The sequence below is a fragment of the Pseudochaenichthys georgianus genome, chromosome 22 (genome assembly GCF_902827115.2).
Source record: "Pseudochaenichthys georgianus chromosome 22, fPseGeo1.2, whole genome shotgun sequence".
NCBI classification, from domain to species: domain Eukaryota; kingdom Metazoa; phylum Chordata; class Actinopteri; order Perciformes; family Channichthyidae; genus Pseudochaenichthys; species Pseudochaenichthys georgianus.
In genome coordinates this window covers 16,992,551-17,010,307 of record NC_047524.1, presented here as the reverse complement: position 1 = coordinate 17,010,307, position 17,757 = coordinate 16,992,551, and the positions used below count along the sequence as shown (strand labels likewise).

Here is a 17,757-nt window from a genome sequence, read left to right as displayed (position 1 = left end):
TGCTTGAATAAAATCCCCAAGCCCCAGACACGCCCAGCTCCAAGCTATTTTTGAAGCTGTAGTGTGGACGCTCCGTAAGCCTTTTGAAATCTGGCTGATAGTTAGTGATTGCCAGCCGGAGGCAGTCAGTAAGATGTTCTATACTTGGATTTAATTATTTTCATTTGTGAAAAGGCCGTTTCACATAAGTATGTGGAGCCAAAGTAGGCCTTCAGTTTAAGCGCACATGACACAATCAGCGGATACCTCTCTCTACTCACGAGTGACCAAAAGTCCTGATCTCTTGCTCTGGCCTTCAATTCAATGTCGTTTTGCATTTCAATGATCTCCATTTCAACACCCATAGGCAGTGGCGTTTCTATATTTACAAAAGTGGTGGGGTACAAAAAACTTAGATGTCTATATATAAGCTTCTGCAGTGAGGTTCATGGCTGGTGAGGCACTGCCACTGACTCTTCAGGTTTACAAATATTATATTTTGACCTAAATCCATCCATCTATCCATCCATCTTCTCCCGCTTATCCGTGGTCGGGTCGCGGGGGTAGCAGTTCCAGCAGAGAGCCCCAAACTTCCTTTTCCCTTGCGACATCAACCAACTCTGACTGGGGGATCCCAAGGCGCTCCCAGGCCAGCGAAGAGATATAATCCCTCCACCTGGTCCTAGGTCTACCCCTTGGTCTCTTCCCAGCTGGACGTGCCTGGAACACCTCCCTAGGGAGGCGCCCAGGTGGCATCCTAACTAGGTGCCCGAACCACCTCAACTGGTTCCTTTCGACGCGAAGGAGGAGCGGCTCAACTCCGAGTCCCTCCCTGATGACCGAACTTCTCACCTTATCCCAGGGAGACACCAGCCACCCGGCGGAGGAAACCCATCTCGGCCGCTTGTATCCGCGATCTCGTTCTTTCGGTCATGACCCATCCTTCATAACCATAGGTGAGGGTAGGAACGAAAATGGCCCGGTAGACAGAGAGCTTTGCCTTCTGGCTCAGCTCCCTTTTCGTCACAACGGTGCGGTAAAGCGACTGCAGTACCGCTCCTGCTGCTCCGATTCTCCGGCCCATCTCACGCTCCATTGTTCCCTCACTCGAGAACAAGACCCCGAGATACTTGAACTCCTTCACTTGGGGTAAGGACTCATTCCCTACTTGGAGTGGACAGTCCATCGGTTTCCTGCTGAGAACCATGGCCTCAGATTTGGAGGTGCTGATCCTCATCCCAGCCGCTTCACACTCGGTTGCGAACCGATCCAGTGAGTGCTGAAGGTCGCAGACCGATGAAGCCATTAGAACCACATCATCTGCAAAAAGCAGTGGTGCAATCCTTAGTCCACCGAACTGCAGACCCCCTCCCCCACGACTACGCCTAGAAATCCGATCCATGTATATTACAAACAGGATTGGTGACAAAGCGCAGCCCTGGCGGAGGCCAACCCTCACCGGAAATGGGTCCGACTTACTGCCGAGGACCCGGACACAGCTCTCGCTTTGGGAGTACAGAGATTGGATGGCCCTGAGTAGAGACCCCCTCACCCCATACTCCCGCAGCACCTCCCACAGTAACTCCCTGGGAACTCGGTCATACGCCTTCTCCAAGTCTACAAAACACATGTAGACCGGATAAGCGTACTCCCAGGCCCCCTCCAGGATCCTTGCGAGAGTAAAAAGCTGATCCGTCGTTCCACGACCAGGACGGAATCCGCATTGTTCCTCCTCAATCTGAGGTTCGACAATCAGCCTGACCCTCCTTTCGAGTACCTTGGAGTAAACTTTCCCGGGGAGGCTGAGTAGTGTGATGCCTCTGTAATTGGCACACACCCTCTGATCCCCCTTTTTAAAAAGGGGAACCACCACCCCGGTCTGCCACTCCTTCGGTACTGTTTCCGACTTCCACGCAACGTTGATGAGACGTGTCAACCATGACAGTCCCTCAACACCCAGAGCCTTCAGCATTTCCGGGCGGATCTCATCCACCCCCGGGGCTTTGCCACTGTGGAGTTGTTTGACGACCTCAGTGACCTCCCCCCGGGAGATTGGTGTTGATCCCCCGTCATACTCCAGCTCTGCCTCTAACATAGAGGGCGGAGTTGTCGGGTTCAGGAGTTCCTCAAAGTGTTCCTTCCAACGCCCTAACACTCCATCAATTGAGGTCAACAACGTCCCATCCTTACTGTACACAGCTTGGATGGTCCCCTGCTTCCCCCTCCTGAGGTGTCGGACAGTTTTCCAGAACAACTTTGGTGCCGCCCGAAAGTCCTTCTCCATGTCTTCTCCGAACTTCTCCCACACCCGCTGCTTTGCCTCGGCCACGGATGAGGCTGCTGCCCTTCGGGCCTGTCGGTACCTTGCAACTGCCTCGGGAGTCCCCCGGGATAACAAATCCCTGAAGGCCTCCTTCTTCAGTCGGACGGCTTCCCTGACCACCGGTGTCCACCAGGAGGTTCGAGGGTTACCGCCTCTTGAGGCACCTAGGACCTTGAGACCACAGCTCCCCGCCGCGGCTTCGGAAATAGAGGCTTTGAACACCGACCACTCTGGTTCAATGTCCCCAACCTCCACAGGAATGCCCGAAAAGCTCCGCCGGAGGTGCGAGTTCAAGGCCTCCTGAACTTGGGCCTCCTCCAGACGTTCCCAGTTCACCCGAACTACACGTTTGGGCTTACCAGGTCTATCCAGAGGCTTCCCCCTGCCACTCGACCCAACTCACCACCAGATGGTGATCACTTGACAACTCCGCCCCTCTCTTTACCCGAGTGTCCAAAACATACGGCCTCAGGTCCGATGATACGATAACGAAATCGATCATGGACCTTCTGCCTAGGGTGCTCTGGTACCACGTACACTTATGAGCATCCTTATGTTCGAATATGTCCCCTTCAGGAGCCCCATACAGGACTCTTTCCAGGGTCTCCAAGAAGGCCGTATACTCTGAACTGCTGTTGGGTGCATAAGCACACACAACAGTCAGAGTTTTCCCCCCCATAACCCGCAGGTGTAGGGAGGCGACCCTCTCGTCCACTGAGGTAAACTCCAACAACGAAGCACCTAACCGGGGACTTGTGAGTATCCCCACACCGGCCCGGCGCCTCACACCTTGAGCAACTCCGGAGAAGAATAGAGTCCAACCCCTACCCAGAAGTAAGGTTCCAGAGCCGACGCTGTGCGTAGAGGTGAGCCCAACCAGATCCAACTGGTAACGCTCCACCTCCCGCACAAGCTCCGGCTCCTTCCCCCCCAGAGAGGTGACGTTCCACGTCCCCAAAGCCAGCTTCTGTCGCCCGGGTCTGGTCCGTCGAGACCCTCCGCTTTCACTGCCACCCTTCTGGCAGCGCACCCGACCCCATCGTTGTTTCGGGTGGTCGAAATCGTAGGTGGTGGGCCCGCGGGACGGAGAAGTGGAGGTGTTGCCCACGTTGCCTTTTCGGGCTGGGCCCGGCTGCGTGGCAAGCCCGGCCACCAGACGCTCGCCGACGAGTCCTCCTTCTGGGCCTGGCTCCAGAAAGGGACCCCGGGCTTCCTCCGGGCCGGGTATCCTCACTTCTTGGTTTTTCTTTCATGAGGTCTTTTGAACCAATCTTAGTCTGGCCCCTTGCCTGAGACCAATTTGCCATGGGAGACCCTACCAGGAAGACAAGGTTCCAGACAACACAGCCCCCAGGGTTCATCAGGGCACACACAATTGACCTAAATCAAAATATAATATTATTTTCAAAAGCTTTTTTTGTCTGATGCTTCAATTAATTTTAAACAGACAGTTCAACAAAAGGATACTCAAAAAATGTAATTTTATCATTTATATATTGAATTGTTCTCTCTTAGTAAGATCCCATTTTCAATAAAATTGCAGTCTTACCTTGACATGAAGATGAAGTCCATTTGCCTATCCTTCTGGACAAAAATCGCTATTACTTTTTTGTAAAAGTCCTCCTTATCTTCTTGTAGTTTCAAAAGTCTATCATAAATCTAATCTAATCAATAGATTTATGATTCGAAAATTATAAAAGTAGGGTAGACATGTGGATATTATCCGGCTGAACAAAATGTGCATTTATCTAACAGGTCTGATACAGCATTCCAACTATATGTTATTCTATGCACAAAAAGTTTATTATAATTATTCCGCCGGGATTTTGGCCCTCTTCTCCTCCCGCATTGAACATCGCAGAAACTCTGTTCAAACATCAAAACGTTCAACTCGGTCGGGAATCGATGGCTATTACTTTTCTCATTCATAACTTTCATAATTACAGAGATACATCCCATAATACATCACATTTTTAACCATTGAAGTCAATGGAGAAATTCTTCAACTTCAACAAATCTTCATGCGACTTCAACTGCTAACTGTTCATTCATACTTTCACTCAGAAACCTCATTCCAACTTTAAAATGTTACACATCTTTCTGACTTTATTCGTGTAAAACAAATATGATTCTTACTTTTAGAGATATTAAACATTGTTCAGACCTTGTTTTAGAGGTTTTCTTCAGATTTTAACATTAACTAGAGTGCGTGATGTCACAGCTGGTAGAAAATCTTGAAATGTGCCTTCATATATTTTTTTTAAACTGCCATAATTCCCAAACCCTACATTCCTACATACTTTTTCATGACAAACGTAGGAAAACATCTCGTAGCTTGAAAAATTACAAATAATTAAGCAAAACTAATTAAACAAAATGCCTCTTGAGGGCATGAAGTGACAAAAACGTTCAACATTCCTCCATTAAACCCCACTGAAATTTCAGGCAGATATTTGCATATGCCGTTTCCATCCCTCGCCATAAAACATGATGTCGCTATAACTCCTATGAAAATGTTCAAAAAGTGCTCAAACTTCACATATGTGCTAGCAGTCTAGCCGTGAACACATCTACGGGACAGTTTTGAGATTTCTTCAAATGCCGTTGCCATGGCAACACAATGCTTGCCATGAAACACGGCTTTCTCATAACTTCAGTGAAACTGCTCCAAACGCCACAAAACTTCACATGTTTGGTAACGATGCAGCCATTAATGCACCGGATTTGGAACCCCCCCTATATTTTTGTCCAGGATAGTCATAGACTCACCAAAATCACACTGGTGTTGCCTGATCCCCTCTAGTTTATGCTCACCAAAGCATTTTACGCTGGGCCCAGCAGGTGAAAAACTAAAGAGAGGCTTCCATATCCGGCAGAGAAGGTGTTGTGGCTAGCTGCCGGATATGGAACCCTCACTATAATTGTTTACCTGCTGGACCCAGAGTAAAATAAACTAGAGGGGATCAGGCAACACCAGTGTGATTTTGGTGAGTCTATGGCTATCCTGGACAAAGATATAGGGGGGGTTCCAAATCCGGGGGGGGGGGGACGGGACAGTTCACATGCTCGTGAACATGTTATGCATGGCTGCTGCACCTCGCGGGAGCGTGCACAGCGTAAGCCAAAACTCACAGACATTTCAATGATTTGTACGGCACAGTTAGGTTTGGAAACGGTATGATTTCCTTTTTGGAGGGCATGCATAACACGGCATAACACCGAAGCCTCGCTGCGGGGAAACTTTGGCGCTGTTCCGAGTTTGTTCTAATCTGTCAAAAATGACGGACTGCTTTCAGATTTGTCCGTCATTGTTAAAAATCCATGATAGACGGAAAATATTCGGTTAACACGACCTCTGCTCCTCGCATGCACATTATTTATTCAGCCGTTTGCTGTTTAATCTGATGGGAAATACATCATTCAAAAGAGAGAAAAAAGCTTATTAAACTAGACGAACGCTCAATACAGGCGATGACGTCACCTTTGCGCGTCCCCGTGAACAGGGCTTCAATCTACGGCAAGGCTTCAACCTACAGCACAACAACGGCCCTGCTAAGTAGCGACATTAAAGGTCCCATGTCATGGCCATTTTTACTGATCATAATTCCATTGTTGAGGTATACTAAAATAGATTTATACTGTGCAATTTTCCAAACTCACATTGGGTTCTCATACAGCATCTCTGTAAAGTATGTGTATTCACCGGTATTCGCTCTCTGTCCTAAACGGCTTGTTGGAGCTCCTGCCCCCCCCCCCCTCCCTGTGAGCCCAGTGTGCTCTGATTGGTTGGGACGTTGAGAGGCTCGTTGCTGCGATCTGCTGCGGGGAGCAGACAGGCTTCCGTGTCGGCGATACAGCGGGAACAAGCGAAACTCATCCTGAGCACACACAAACACTCACAGCCGAAGTAAAAACAATAAGTGTGGCTTGATATTGAGTAAGAGGTTTATAACGCTGTGAGCATGGGTCTGGGTCAAACAGTCGTGGTAGATACCTTGTTTGTTTTAAACATCATAAATACACAAACAACAATGAATACTTACAGGTTGTGTACCCGAATATCCCGCTGGTCCAAACAAAGTAGGAACAGCATCGTTCTTCAGTGCCCTACACTGTACATATCCGGCATGAATCGCTGAAAGGTTTGGGAAGCTTTGTTTCGTGAAAGGCTAGCAGAGGGTGTGGCCTCTGGGATCCCCATGTCCCAGGAAGTAAACAATGGAAAAGGAGAAATCTCCAACGAGGCGTTTTGGGGCAGCATAGACTGAGTATTACTCGCTAGTCGCTACAGGGTGTACTTTGAGGGTTTTTGACTCTGCAGACCGTTTACATGCATAAAAACCTTCATAACACACCAGGGGACGGGTAATAACCGGAAAAGCATGACATGGGACCTTTAAACAGGAGGCAGTAATTATAAAGGATATGACTAGATGCAGGCTACATCATGTTAGATAGATACATCATACAAACACTTATATTTTGTATGTTTGTACATTTCGACTCTGTGGCCCTTTCTCATTTCTCTAATTACTCTCCTCGACTCCTATCCTCGTATCTTAGTCCCGCCCACAGGAGATGCGAGCGAGGAGAGAGGAGAGAGGAGGGGAAGCAGCAGGCCGTTGGAAAAATTAGAAATCCTCTCCTCTGAGCAGTCATTTTAAAGTGACATCCATTAATGATGACAGGAGACACAGCAGCACTCTGTCTGATGGACAGATGTGTTCATGACGACTTATATATTTACTTTTAATTACTTGTTGACGCGGCATACCACCTTAGCACCAGAGAAGCCAGGAGGGAACTTGAGGTGCGCGTCGACAACAAATGCCTGGAGGTCCAGCAAGCCCGAAGTATCTTGGAGTGCGTCTGGATCGGACATTATCCTTTAAAAAACACCTGGAAGAAGGCCAAGGTGACATCCAGGGTCGCACTGATCCGCCGCCTCGCTGGAACAACTTGGGGAGCCTCCGCTAAGATGCTGCGAATATCCACTCAAGCCCTGGTCTTCTCTGTAGCGGAATATTGCGCCCCAGTCTGGAGCAGAAGCCCTCATGCGAGAAAGGTCGACATGGCTATCAATACCTCCCTCCGAATAATAACTGGATGCTTAAAGCCTATAAAAAATATATATATATCAACTCTTTGTTTGTAGATATCTACTAAACTAAAGCAAACAAATACAGTAATGTAGGCCTGTTATACTGAGTGATATATATGTTACACACTGCTCTGCTTTCTGCACGGACCTCACAGTTGTTCTCACTAGAGGTTTCTCAATACTCTAATTTCCCCTCCTTGACTCCTCGACTCCTCGGTCCTCCGGTAGTGACCCGGAAATGAATTTCAGCGCGTCATGTTGAAGGACATCTAATTTCTCTAAATGCACTTCGAGGATCGAGCATCGAGCATCAAGCTGGCTCTCTGGAGGAGCTATAACCGAGGAGACACTGATGGGTCCTCCACGGCTCCTCCGCGGATGCATTTCCGGGAACGGTGGAGGTGTTACGCACGGCCGGACTTATCTCAGCCAACGACAGCTCTGCATGCATCCCCTGGATATTATTTTAGAAACTGCTTTCATCGCGACGCGATAGCTGTGAGGTCTGTGCAGAAAGCAGAGCAGTGTGTAAAATATATATCACTCAGTATAACAGGCCTACATTACTCTCTTTATTTGCTTTAGTTTAGTAGATATCTACAAACAAAGAGTCGATATTTTTCTAAGACCATTTAGTGCTTCACATAATAAAATACACACCGGCTGTAGCCTGATTATGCTTTAGGAGCTGTAGGTGTGTGTGGTATAGTGTGTAGATGCGGCGGACAGACGGGTCTCAGTTGGTTTGGTGTCCTATGCTTAATTGTAATACTTGTAAATTCAACTTTTGGCCCGTAATTTCAATTCTCCATTTCAGCGACCAGAAAGAGGGGGGGGATATATCCAGTCTCTGATTGTGTTACGTTATTATGAGAGTGCTCTCATACTTTAAATTGTATATATTTATATAAATATATTTGTGTGTGTGTGTCCGCATCTGTAGCCTGTTATTGTCTCATTATAACGCACTGTCAATTAATTAAAAGTAAATGTATAAAGAGGCTTCTCAATTCTTAAATTTCCCCTCCTCTACTCCCCTCCTCAACTCCCCTCCTCGAGAATTAGTCCCGCCCACAGGAGATGCGAGCGGAGGACCGAGGAGGGAGGAGGGGAAGCAGCAGCCGTTTAAAGAAATGAGAACTCCTCTCCTCTGAGGGTCATAATAAAGCGACGTCCGTTCATTATTACATGGCAACAGCTGCATCAGCTGTCGAGTGTTTTGTCATAGCACTGTATTTTATAATCTCTGTTAGATCTGCTCAGGCCCGGTTCTACGGGGAAATTTGAGTATTGAGAAGCCTCTTGTGTCGTCATGAACACATCTGTCCACCAGACAGAGTGCTGCTGTGCCTTCTGTCATCATTGATGGACGTCTCTTTAAAATAACCGCTCAGAGGAGAGGAGTTCTCATTTCTCTAACCGCCTGCTGCTTCCCCTCCTCTCTCCTCGGTTCCCCTCCTCAGTCCTCTGCTCGCATCTCCTGTGGGCGGGACTAAGTCTCGAGGATAGGAGTCGAGGAGGGGAAATTTAAGAATTGAGAAGCCTCATGACTCTGAGAAATATTCTTGGATTTTAGTTGTACTTATAATTGGATGCAGCAGAGGGCAGAACAGCACCACATTTCCATCCTCTTCAGTTCAACTATCTTGTGTTGATTGAATTCAGCAGCATCTGGAGTAAAGAGTCTTCCCAAAAGTGATCGGCATGCACTTAATCCTTCTAAAACCAATGGAATCATATTGCTCACAACCCCATCAGAAAGAAATTGAATCTTAGTGTTGCATTAGTGGAAATATTTTCATAAACCTCTCTCTGATCTCACTTTGTATGGATTGAGATGATATGGTTTTCAACAAGCAGCCTGTCCATCACAAGGGATACTGTGAATAACCTCCTCATATTGAATGCAAGCAGCTTGATCTTCAGCAAATCTGATCCATCATACCCTTCTATTCCACTCTCGGGGGATTAAATAGCTTTCCACTTTAGATGAATAATCCTCACTCTGTATATGTCTTGGCCTCAATAACAAAATTGGGTTTGAGGGTCTGTGGAGGTGAGGGCTCCTCCTATTGCAAAATAAATGTTTGTATCTCAAGATGTGAGTCCAATTCTCCTGAAATGTGAGACTAAACCAAATGTTCTGACTGGTGCAAGTTTGAAGATACTTTTCAAAACTGCCAGAAAATCCTAAATGTAAAAAAAGGTTTTGCATGTTTAAGGCCAAATAAGTCCAGTTGGGGCCAGGTATGTCCATATAGTCATGCTAGATGCTCTAAGGCCATCCTTTTTTTGTTATATTGTGAACATGCCAACATGCATATGTTTAGCAGGTGTTTGGCTGCTAGACATTTATATTATTTAACATAACTATCATCAATTCCTTTATTTTCAATATTCCCCACGTTAGCCTGTTAGCATGCTCACATTGGTTAATTTGCACTTAACACAAAGTACAACTGAGGCTGATGTCATTACATTACATTTAGTTGTCATTTGTTTGGCAGGTATTTGTTCAATTAAAATTTAAATATTAATGATGGCACGATATGAAAAGCTTGTCCAGAGAGGCACATGAATGTCAGAACAAAATTAAATGGCAGGCCTTCCAACAGTTTTTGAGATATATCCGTCCAGACAAACTGACATACTCATTTGACAGAAAACTGAGAATAATCTTAAATTATCTCTATCATTGTGTGTTTTAGAAAAATGGAAATTGCATGTGTAGTTTGGTTGCAAATGTAAAAGGAGAACACGTTGTCATTAGCCTTTATGTCAGGTTCAAAACAATGTGTTATAAGGACATTTTGGTCAGCTCAGGGATACGTTCTATAGCTGACCTCCAAATAAAAGAGGGTGTTTTATTAATGGATGAGGATAAATGGTGCCTTAAGTCCATCTGTTTATCTTTCTTTTCAGGTTTAAATGTAAAGCACAACTTACATAATGTTACGAAATTATGTAAATTGTCTCTATTTACGAGTTCAATCATCTTCCTTAATCTACATTTTAAAATGCACCAATCAATACAATGTCCAACTGCATTATATCAATGTTTCTTATTACTCTGACACACTCCAGTCCATTTCCTGGCCATCATTAATTATTGTGTATATACTTATCTCTGTCAACAGCGTAATTATCAACCTTTTCTCCATCAGGTGCCATTATGGTTCCAATCTGGGGGCCATTCAGTGCTGATGCATGCAGCGGCATACTGATAATAGTCGTCCCTTGCCCTTTGAAATTGCTCTCTGTTTAATTGGAGTAGAACTCAATTGTTCAACTCATTAGGAGGCCCCATTAGCTAACTGAGGATGAGGTGTTAAATGTGATATGGATTACGAGTAATGCGGACACATATAGACGTGTTGTGTAAAGCTGAGTTCAAGTGGCCAGATACAAAGTTGTATGGTGGGAATAAAGATGTTCCAACATAAAAGCTGTTAGACTTTGGCCAAGTATTTAGATAAGAGGATGAAACCGTTTTAGAGTCAGCTGGCAATAGTCTTTTTGAAATAGATTTCAAATCAGGCTTGGGTCATCCTGCTTTGGAAGGTGATTTCACTATTCTGAAATTGAAGGCTTTCAACTGCGACAGATTATAGGGGCTAATCCAAGCATGCAGCCGTGGACCGTGTCCCAATGAGCCCAGCCAGCGGAGCATCAAGTGACAACAAGTAGCTACTCCTACATCAGGATAACTGTGTGCCATTTAAAAGCTTCTGTAATGTCTGGACAGCTGACCACGTGTTTCAAAGGAAAACAGAATAAATAGACACCAAAAAGACATTTAATAAAAGGTTATTTTCTATTTTATGCTTAGTGTTTTGAGTTATACATATTTTTGAAATGAAAACACAAACATTTTAAAAGACTACAAGAAAAACACATGTCAAATTGTGCCTTAGTAAGAGAGATTAATATATCAAGTATATACAGCGCGATATAGGACCACAATTACTTTTCTGTCGGTGGGGTGGATCTTCTTTCAAATATCACCATTTAGTAACTGTACAAGCAACAATAAACTGAATGCCGAGAATGAAATGCACCTTACTGCTCATGAGTCATCGGTAGTCCTTGTATAACATAACAGTTGTACTGGATAACATTTGGCGCTATATATAACTGTGGGATCTATATACACCAGTATTAACACTTTACTCCCACTCAGTCAGATCTCATCTACTCTGCATAAGCAAAAACAACAGTAGGTTTGGAAGTCAATCAGAAAAAGTGCTTTTTGCATCTTGTGTGCAGCAGTGATGGCCAGACGAGATACCTTCTTGAAGAAGTCCAGATGCAGGCGGGTTTAAAATAAGTCAATGAGGGATGGAAACCTGCAGGATAAATTGCTGGGTAAGTGCAGCCAGCTCACTGCATTCACTCAGGAGAATACCAGTCCACAGGAAAGTCTCTACGGACTTTTCTCCTCCTCTGCTGGGCTCGGAGGATCAGCAGCTTTCTCCTCGGCCGCCTGTCTCTCCTGTTTGCCCTCCAGCAGTCTGTCATGAGAAACCGTCCCCAGCACTTTGGCACTGTGCTCCTGTGCCTTGGCCCTGAGTGCAGCTATGCTGTTCTCTCTCAGTTCCTCTTTAGAAATGGTGGCCTTGCCCTCTGACCTCTTCTCCTCCTCTTCAGCTTCTTCCGGCCTCTGAGAGCTCGTCTGCTGCTGCTGGGGCGCATCGCACGGTCCTGTCGCCGGGGGGGGCGCTCCGTCCGCTGACTTTTTGTGCATCCCTGCAAAGAGTTGCGGGTATTCAGATTTAGAATAGCGTCTGCTGAATGGTAAGCCATCTTGGACTGGAAATAGCAAGCAAAAATAGCAAGCAATAATTGCGGTTTAGAATATAATGTGTGAACACACGGTGCCAGTTCATGACCGGCGTTGTGGATGATCATATTTTATGTAATTCAACATCTGTTCCATGTTCTCTATGTGTAGGGAGTTTATTTGCTTAAATGTGTCAGGCTTAGCTTAATAGAGCATCAGTGCCTGCACACAGTCCGTCAATCCGTGGTTAATTCGAAACAATCCACATAAATTCTGTTACTTTTGCATAATGTGGAAATATATACTCTTCATAACATAAAATAACCTTGAACTGGAAACAATGAGATATTGATTATGACTATATGAAGGGACAGTCAGACATCAGCCTCACCCAGCAGCCAGGGGGCACAAGACTCCATGATGCCATCCTTGGCAGACTTGAGGATGGACTCTGGCAGGGGGATGGAGTGCCTCACCATGGCTCCATACAGCCCGTACTCTGCCATCACAGTGCTGCGGCCCCAGCATTTCTCCCTCTTCCTCCACTTGGCTCTGCGGTTCTGAAACCATACCTGTGACAAAACACCCATTTATTAGTCACCAGCAGCTCAGAATGAGACAAATAAATTCACATTTTGCCAGCCAGGAACATGCAGCATGTATTAGATTACTCAGTTTGTTTTGCTACAAAACATTTATGCTCTTGAGACAACATCATTTTATGCTTTATTTGATTGATGATGATACAAATAAATAGTTTGAAAATGGCTGAGATTAATGGTTTCTAAAGAGTTGAAAACAATCCAACTGCAGCATGTAATTTACAATTTCCTATGTGCAAAATGTTACTTTTGGTACCATGTTCTAATGAGGCATCCCAAAGTGATTTTGGCTTTATTAATGATTAATGATAAATAAATAATTACTTCACTACTGCATATACAGTGATAATCTTCTAATAAGAAAACATTTAGTGTTGTTCATTTGTGAAAAATCCATGTGGCTACTGTTTAGCCTCTCCTAGATTGTTGTCCATAGGAGCAATTTACTTTTTTGATGACAGCACTTAATACCTTTAAGTGTTTACAAAATAAATTACAAATATTTAGAAATGCATATTTAGAAAAGACAACACCAACACATGTTTTCCAACCTGGCAACCCAAAGGTATAACTGACCTTAGCTTACATTATTTATTTAGCAATTACATGGTATACTAGTATTCATTGTGTGCACCAAAACTCGATTTCAGCATTTCAGTAGTTATTTTAAAGATGGCCTATTTTGAAATGGGCTTCAGAGTAATTTAAGGTAACAAGTGCACCGTTTGTATTGAGTGCATTGATTTGCCATAAGCTGCTGCCACAGGTGAGGGATCTGTGCCTGCATGCTGTCAGGGCTGATCTCCAGCTATACCTGTGGCCGCATTACAGATGCTTTGACATATCATGACACTCCACTGCTTAAGGCTCTGCAGTCTGCAGGCTTTCTGTCAGCTCAGAGGGGGGAGGGGGGGCGAATTGATAGCATAGCACAACACAGGACTGTTAAACACTGCTTTATAGGCAACTCTGAGGAGAAGAGATTCAGGCGAGGGGACGGATATTTAATTGAAAACGATCAAACCGTTTTCATGTTTTTTTCCTGGTAATTCTGATGATAACCCTTATATTATACAAGATATTTTATATGAGAAATTGCTTCTCTGTCCCTCAAAAGACGCCAGTGTGGAAGCTGCGAGGAGGAGTGACCCAGGGGCAAGCGGAGGCTGATTGAAAAATAAGTTAATTTCAGGCTCAATCGATGGCGGGCCGGCGGGCAAATATCACGGGAAATTAAACTACCGGGACTCCGGGGAGCAGCGCCATTGACCCGTGCTAATAAATTCAATGTAGTTATTTCATTTGAACTCTCCAGCAGCAGCCTCCCCAGCTCATCTGATTTAACTAATTACACTCGATGAGAAAATTGGGTGTTAATTTTATTTAGGGTAGGAGCAGGCCCGGGCTTATTTATTTATTTCCTCTTTGTATTATTTATTCTCGGCTGTGCTGTTGCAGCCGTAATGAGAACGAGATTAAAAGGCTTCCTGGCAGATGGATGGTCCAGGTCACACTGCAATCTTCTTCCGCCTTGATAGCTTGATTAGGTCGTTAGCGGCTGCTTCTCCGAGGACACATTGTTTCACATCCAACTGGAGAGAGTATCTGAGCTGAGGAGGGGAGCTGGAGGACAGGATCATCGATTTACGGGGGCTTACCTAGCCCCTCGTCCCCTAAACATTAGAGCATCTGCCGGCCTCAAATGTTACAGGAGGCTATTAGCACTGAGGTGAATATTCACAATAATATGTGCCTTATAATATTCACACAAATCAATTAGTAAATAATAGTAAGCCATGTTTTATAACAGTAATGACCTACGATGTAACATTTGCATAGAATATATAAATACATACACATATTGAAATAAATACGAATATGTAGGCTAAATAAATTAGCTTTAACTTCATCATAAGTGCATTTCTTATCTTTGACCAGCAAATACATGCTTCGTATAGGCTATTTTTATAGAAAACATCCCAAACGGAATAAAGATACTTATTTTGTATTATCCTTATTTTTTTATTTTTGTACCTACCATTGCAACTTATTTTCTTAGATTGTTTATGTTCACACCTGATACGAAAGTGAATTCCTCGTAGGCCTATGTGTGAACTATCCAGGCTACCTGGCAATACACTTGAATCTGATTATGATACAACTATGTTTTTCTTTTAAAAAACCCTGGATTTATTAGTCATTTTTATATAAACCAAACATTTATTATATCTAATTCCTTCAAAATATGCAATTTTCATGGGAAGAAATTGGCTAAAGCAGCACCCTATAACATCCTTTATAAATTGAGACATTACAACATATAATTGTGCATTTTAACTTAACGGCTGTATCTAATTAATATAGAAGAATGAAAATGAACCCCATAGAAACTGGCAATGCAAAAAAGGAAAATAAACAGCCTAACATGATGGTCATTGCTCAAACATTTACTGTAAAACATTCAAGTGAATAATCCTTCATTGTTACATTTTTATTAAAACACGTGTAAGAATTACCTGTATCCTGTCTTCAGGTAGCTCTGATTTCATGGCCAACATCTCTCGGGCATACACATCCGGGTAGTGCGCCTCGTTGAAGGCCTTCTCCAGCTCCTCCAGCTGATAGGAGGTGAAGATGGTCCTGTGGAGACGGGTTGCCATTTCAAACATGTGGACATTTTCCACATGCAATATATATGTCTTACAGATATACATTTAAAGTGTAAGCTAGTCTGAGTTTGAGTTTTAAAAGGAAAGGAAATACAAAAAATAAAAATAAATGAAAAACAACATTGAACACATTTCTATAAATATAAGAGCCAATTTCAATAAACGAAGTCTTTGGGAATGGGTGAAAGAAAAACATAGCAAAACAAATAGTTAATGCTACATTGTGGGGTGTCAATAATGAATACAAGCAATATGGCCAATTTATAGTATTCTTATCAGTATTTCTTATTGTTAAAAATCAGTTTCAATGGCTAATAACAAAAAAAATCACAATTCGCATTGCACATCATTTTTGTAAATAGGTAGGCCTACTTAATTTTACTGGGGAAAAAACAGTCGTGTGAATTACTGCAAAATGTATTATTTTCAAAAAGAATGTACAAAATTAGCCATTAATTAATCAGAAATCAACACTAACCGGTGGCGTCTTTTCTTGCGTTTCTTGCTCTGACTTACTGATGACTTTGAGAGTTTTCGTTCATTGGAAGACAAATCATCTGAGTCTGTATTTGAACAAAAAAACATTAAAAAAACATTAAAGTTAACAACAGGAACATATTTGAATGACTAATAAACAAACAACCGTTTGCATTGACACAACCCTGATATATTTTATCAGGACATTCAATTATAACTATTTCATTTAAAGGCACAAGACAAATAGCTAATAACGATATAATAAACCACTACGACGTTAACAAATAATAATACAATAATAAAATGTAAAAATAGAATAGCAATGCAGTGTTGCACAAATGTGCATATTGAAAATAAACAAAAATATTAGTATTCAGTATGAATAATGGATATAAAATGTTAGCAGGTGACCTGAGCTGGCAGACTGGCTGGTGTCCGGGCCCGCGGACCTCCTGTGGGGCTGCAGGTGAACGTCGCGTGCGTCCGAAAGCACCGTCTCCAAAAACGCTGGTTGTCTGTAGAACGACGGAATGCCACCATGGCCGATTAATCCCATGCCCATGCCCATGCCCATACCCATGCCCATGCCCATGCCCATGCCCATCCCCATGCCGGCGGGGCCCAGCAGGGACCTGGCGGCCAGTAGGTGCGCCCCGGCCGGCAGCGAGCTCAGCGGGATCCTCGGCAACGCGGACGGCTCTTTATTGAGCCCCAATATCTCCTGGATGCCGAAGCCCGTGCACCTGGGCGGCGGATGGGTCGCGCTGCTCTTCGGCTGGTGGCTGCCTCCATTTGCACACAGAGAGGTTTTCTCCGATAAATGTAAACTTTCCGACAACACGGCGCCTTGTTTCCCCGTCATGCTGTATTCAGATGCTACTTGAAAGGGCCTATTTTGTGTACAATAGCGTCTCACAGGACGGTCCCCAGTGCATGATCCTCTGTAACACACCAAGAGCCCTTTAGAAAATGGTCTTTTTATCCAACAGGTCCATCCCAACAAGAGGCAGGAGCCAGCAGCCAATCAGCTGCAAGGATTCAGGATTCCTGTGGATCATGGATGCATTAAACGCCCTCTCGGACATATCTGCGTTTTCCTCAGGACTATATAGATAAACGAGGAAGAGTTAGGCTAAAGAAAGAAAAAGACGAATTGACTGTCTTCATATGCAGGGCGAATTGCAGAGAATAAAAACTGCATGGAAACCTGAATATCATTGCAATCAGATATTAAATATGACAAAAATAAGGAACATTAAAACTACAATTTTACATCAAAAATAGAAGACACACAACTATGTTTAAACTCTACATTTGCTGCCTGCAGATATTTCCCCTTTTCGTTAGAAAATCAGGCCTATTTCAATCTTATTTAGCACCTCATTTCCTTTGAAATGCTGCGAAATTACCTCAATCTCCTGGAATAAATCAGTAGGTATTGCCTTTCACTGAATGGTTCACACACACACACACACACACACACACACACACACACACACACACACACACACACACACACACACACACACACACACACACACACACACACACACACACACACACACACACACACACACACACACACACACACACACACACACACACACACACACACACACACACACACACACACACACACACACACACACACACACAGCTATGCTCTCTCTGCTCAACCACTGGCTCACACGGACGGATAATTGATCTCCAGATGCTATGGGAAACTCATCACACGCAAATCAAAGGCCCTCCCAAAAAGCGACAGCTGGACGCAACGGAGCACAGAGCTGCGGGCCGGCGCGCGCTAATCCCACAGCAGCAGCACA

General features: G+C 44.2%; 1 protein-coding gene across 1 annotated transcript; it reads right to left on the bottom strand.

Moving 5' to 3' along the window:
- Window positions 1-11,826: 11,826 nt before the first annotated feature.
- vsx2 (visual system homeobox 2) lies at window positions 11,827-16,793 on the bottom strand. Its single transcript, XM_034112201.1, has 5 exons — window positions 16,343-16,793; window positions 15,933-16,017; window positions 15,302-15,425; window positions 12,575-12,755; window positions 11,827-12,212 (listed from the first exon to the last, which is right to left on the bottom strand). Exons 1-5 carry the CDS (start codon window positions 16,791-16,793, stop codon window positions 11,827-11,829), a joined length of 1,227 nt encoding a protein of 408 aa, XP_033968092.1.
- Window positions 16,794-17,757: the final 964 nt, after the last annotated feature.

What these genes read in the sequence shown, in the direction of transcription:
- vsx2 (XM_034112201.1), bottom strand. Translation starts at nt 16,793, where the DNA reads ATGACGGGGAAACAAGGCGCCGTGTTGTCGGAAAGTTTACATTTATCG. An exon ending in CGCAAGAAAAGACGCCACCG is followed by an intron (nt 15,426 to 15,932) that starts GTTAGTGTTGAT and finishes CCGTCTCCACAG; the next exon opens with GACCATCTTCACCTCCTATC. An exon ending in TTGTGCCCCCTGGCTGCTGG is followed by an intron (nt 12,213 to 12,574) that starts GTGAGGCTGATG and finishes TGCTATTTCCAG; the next exon opens with TCCAAGATGGCTTACCATTC.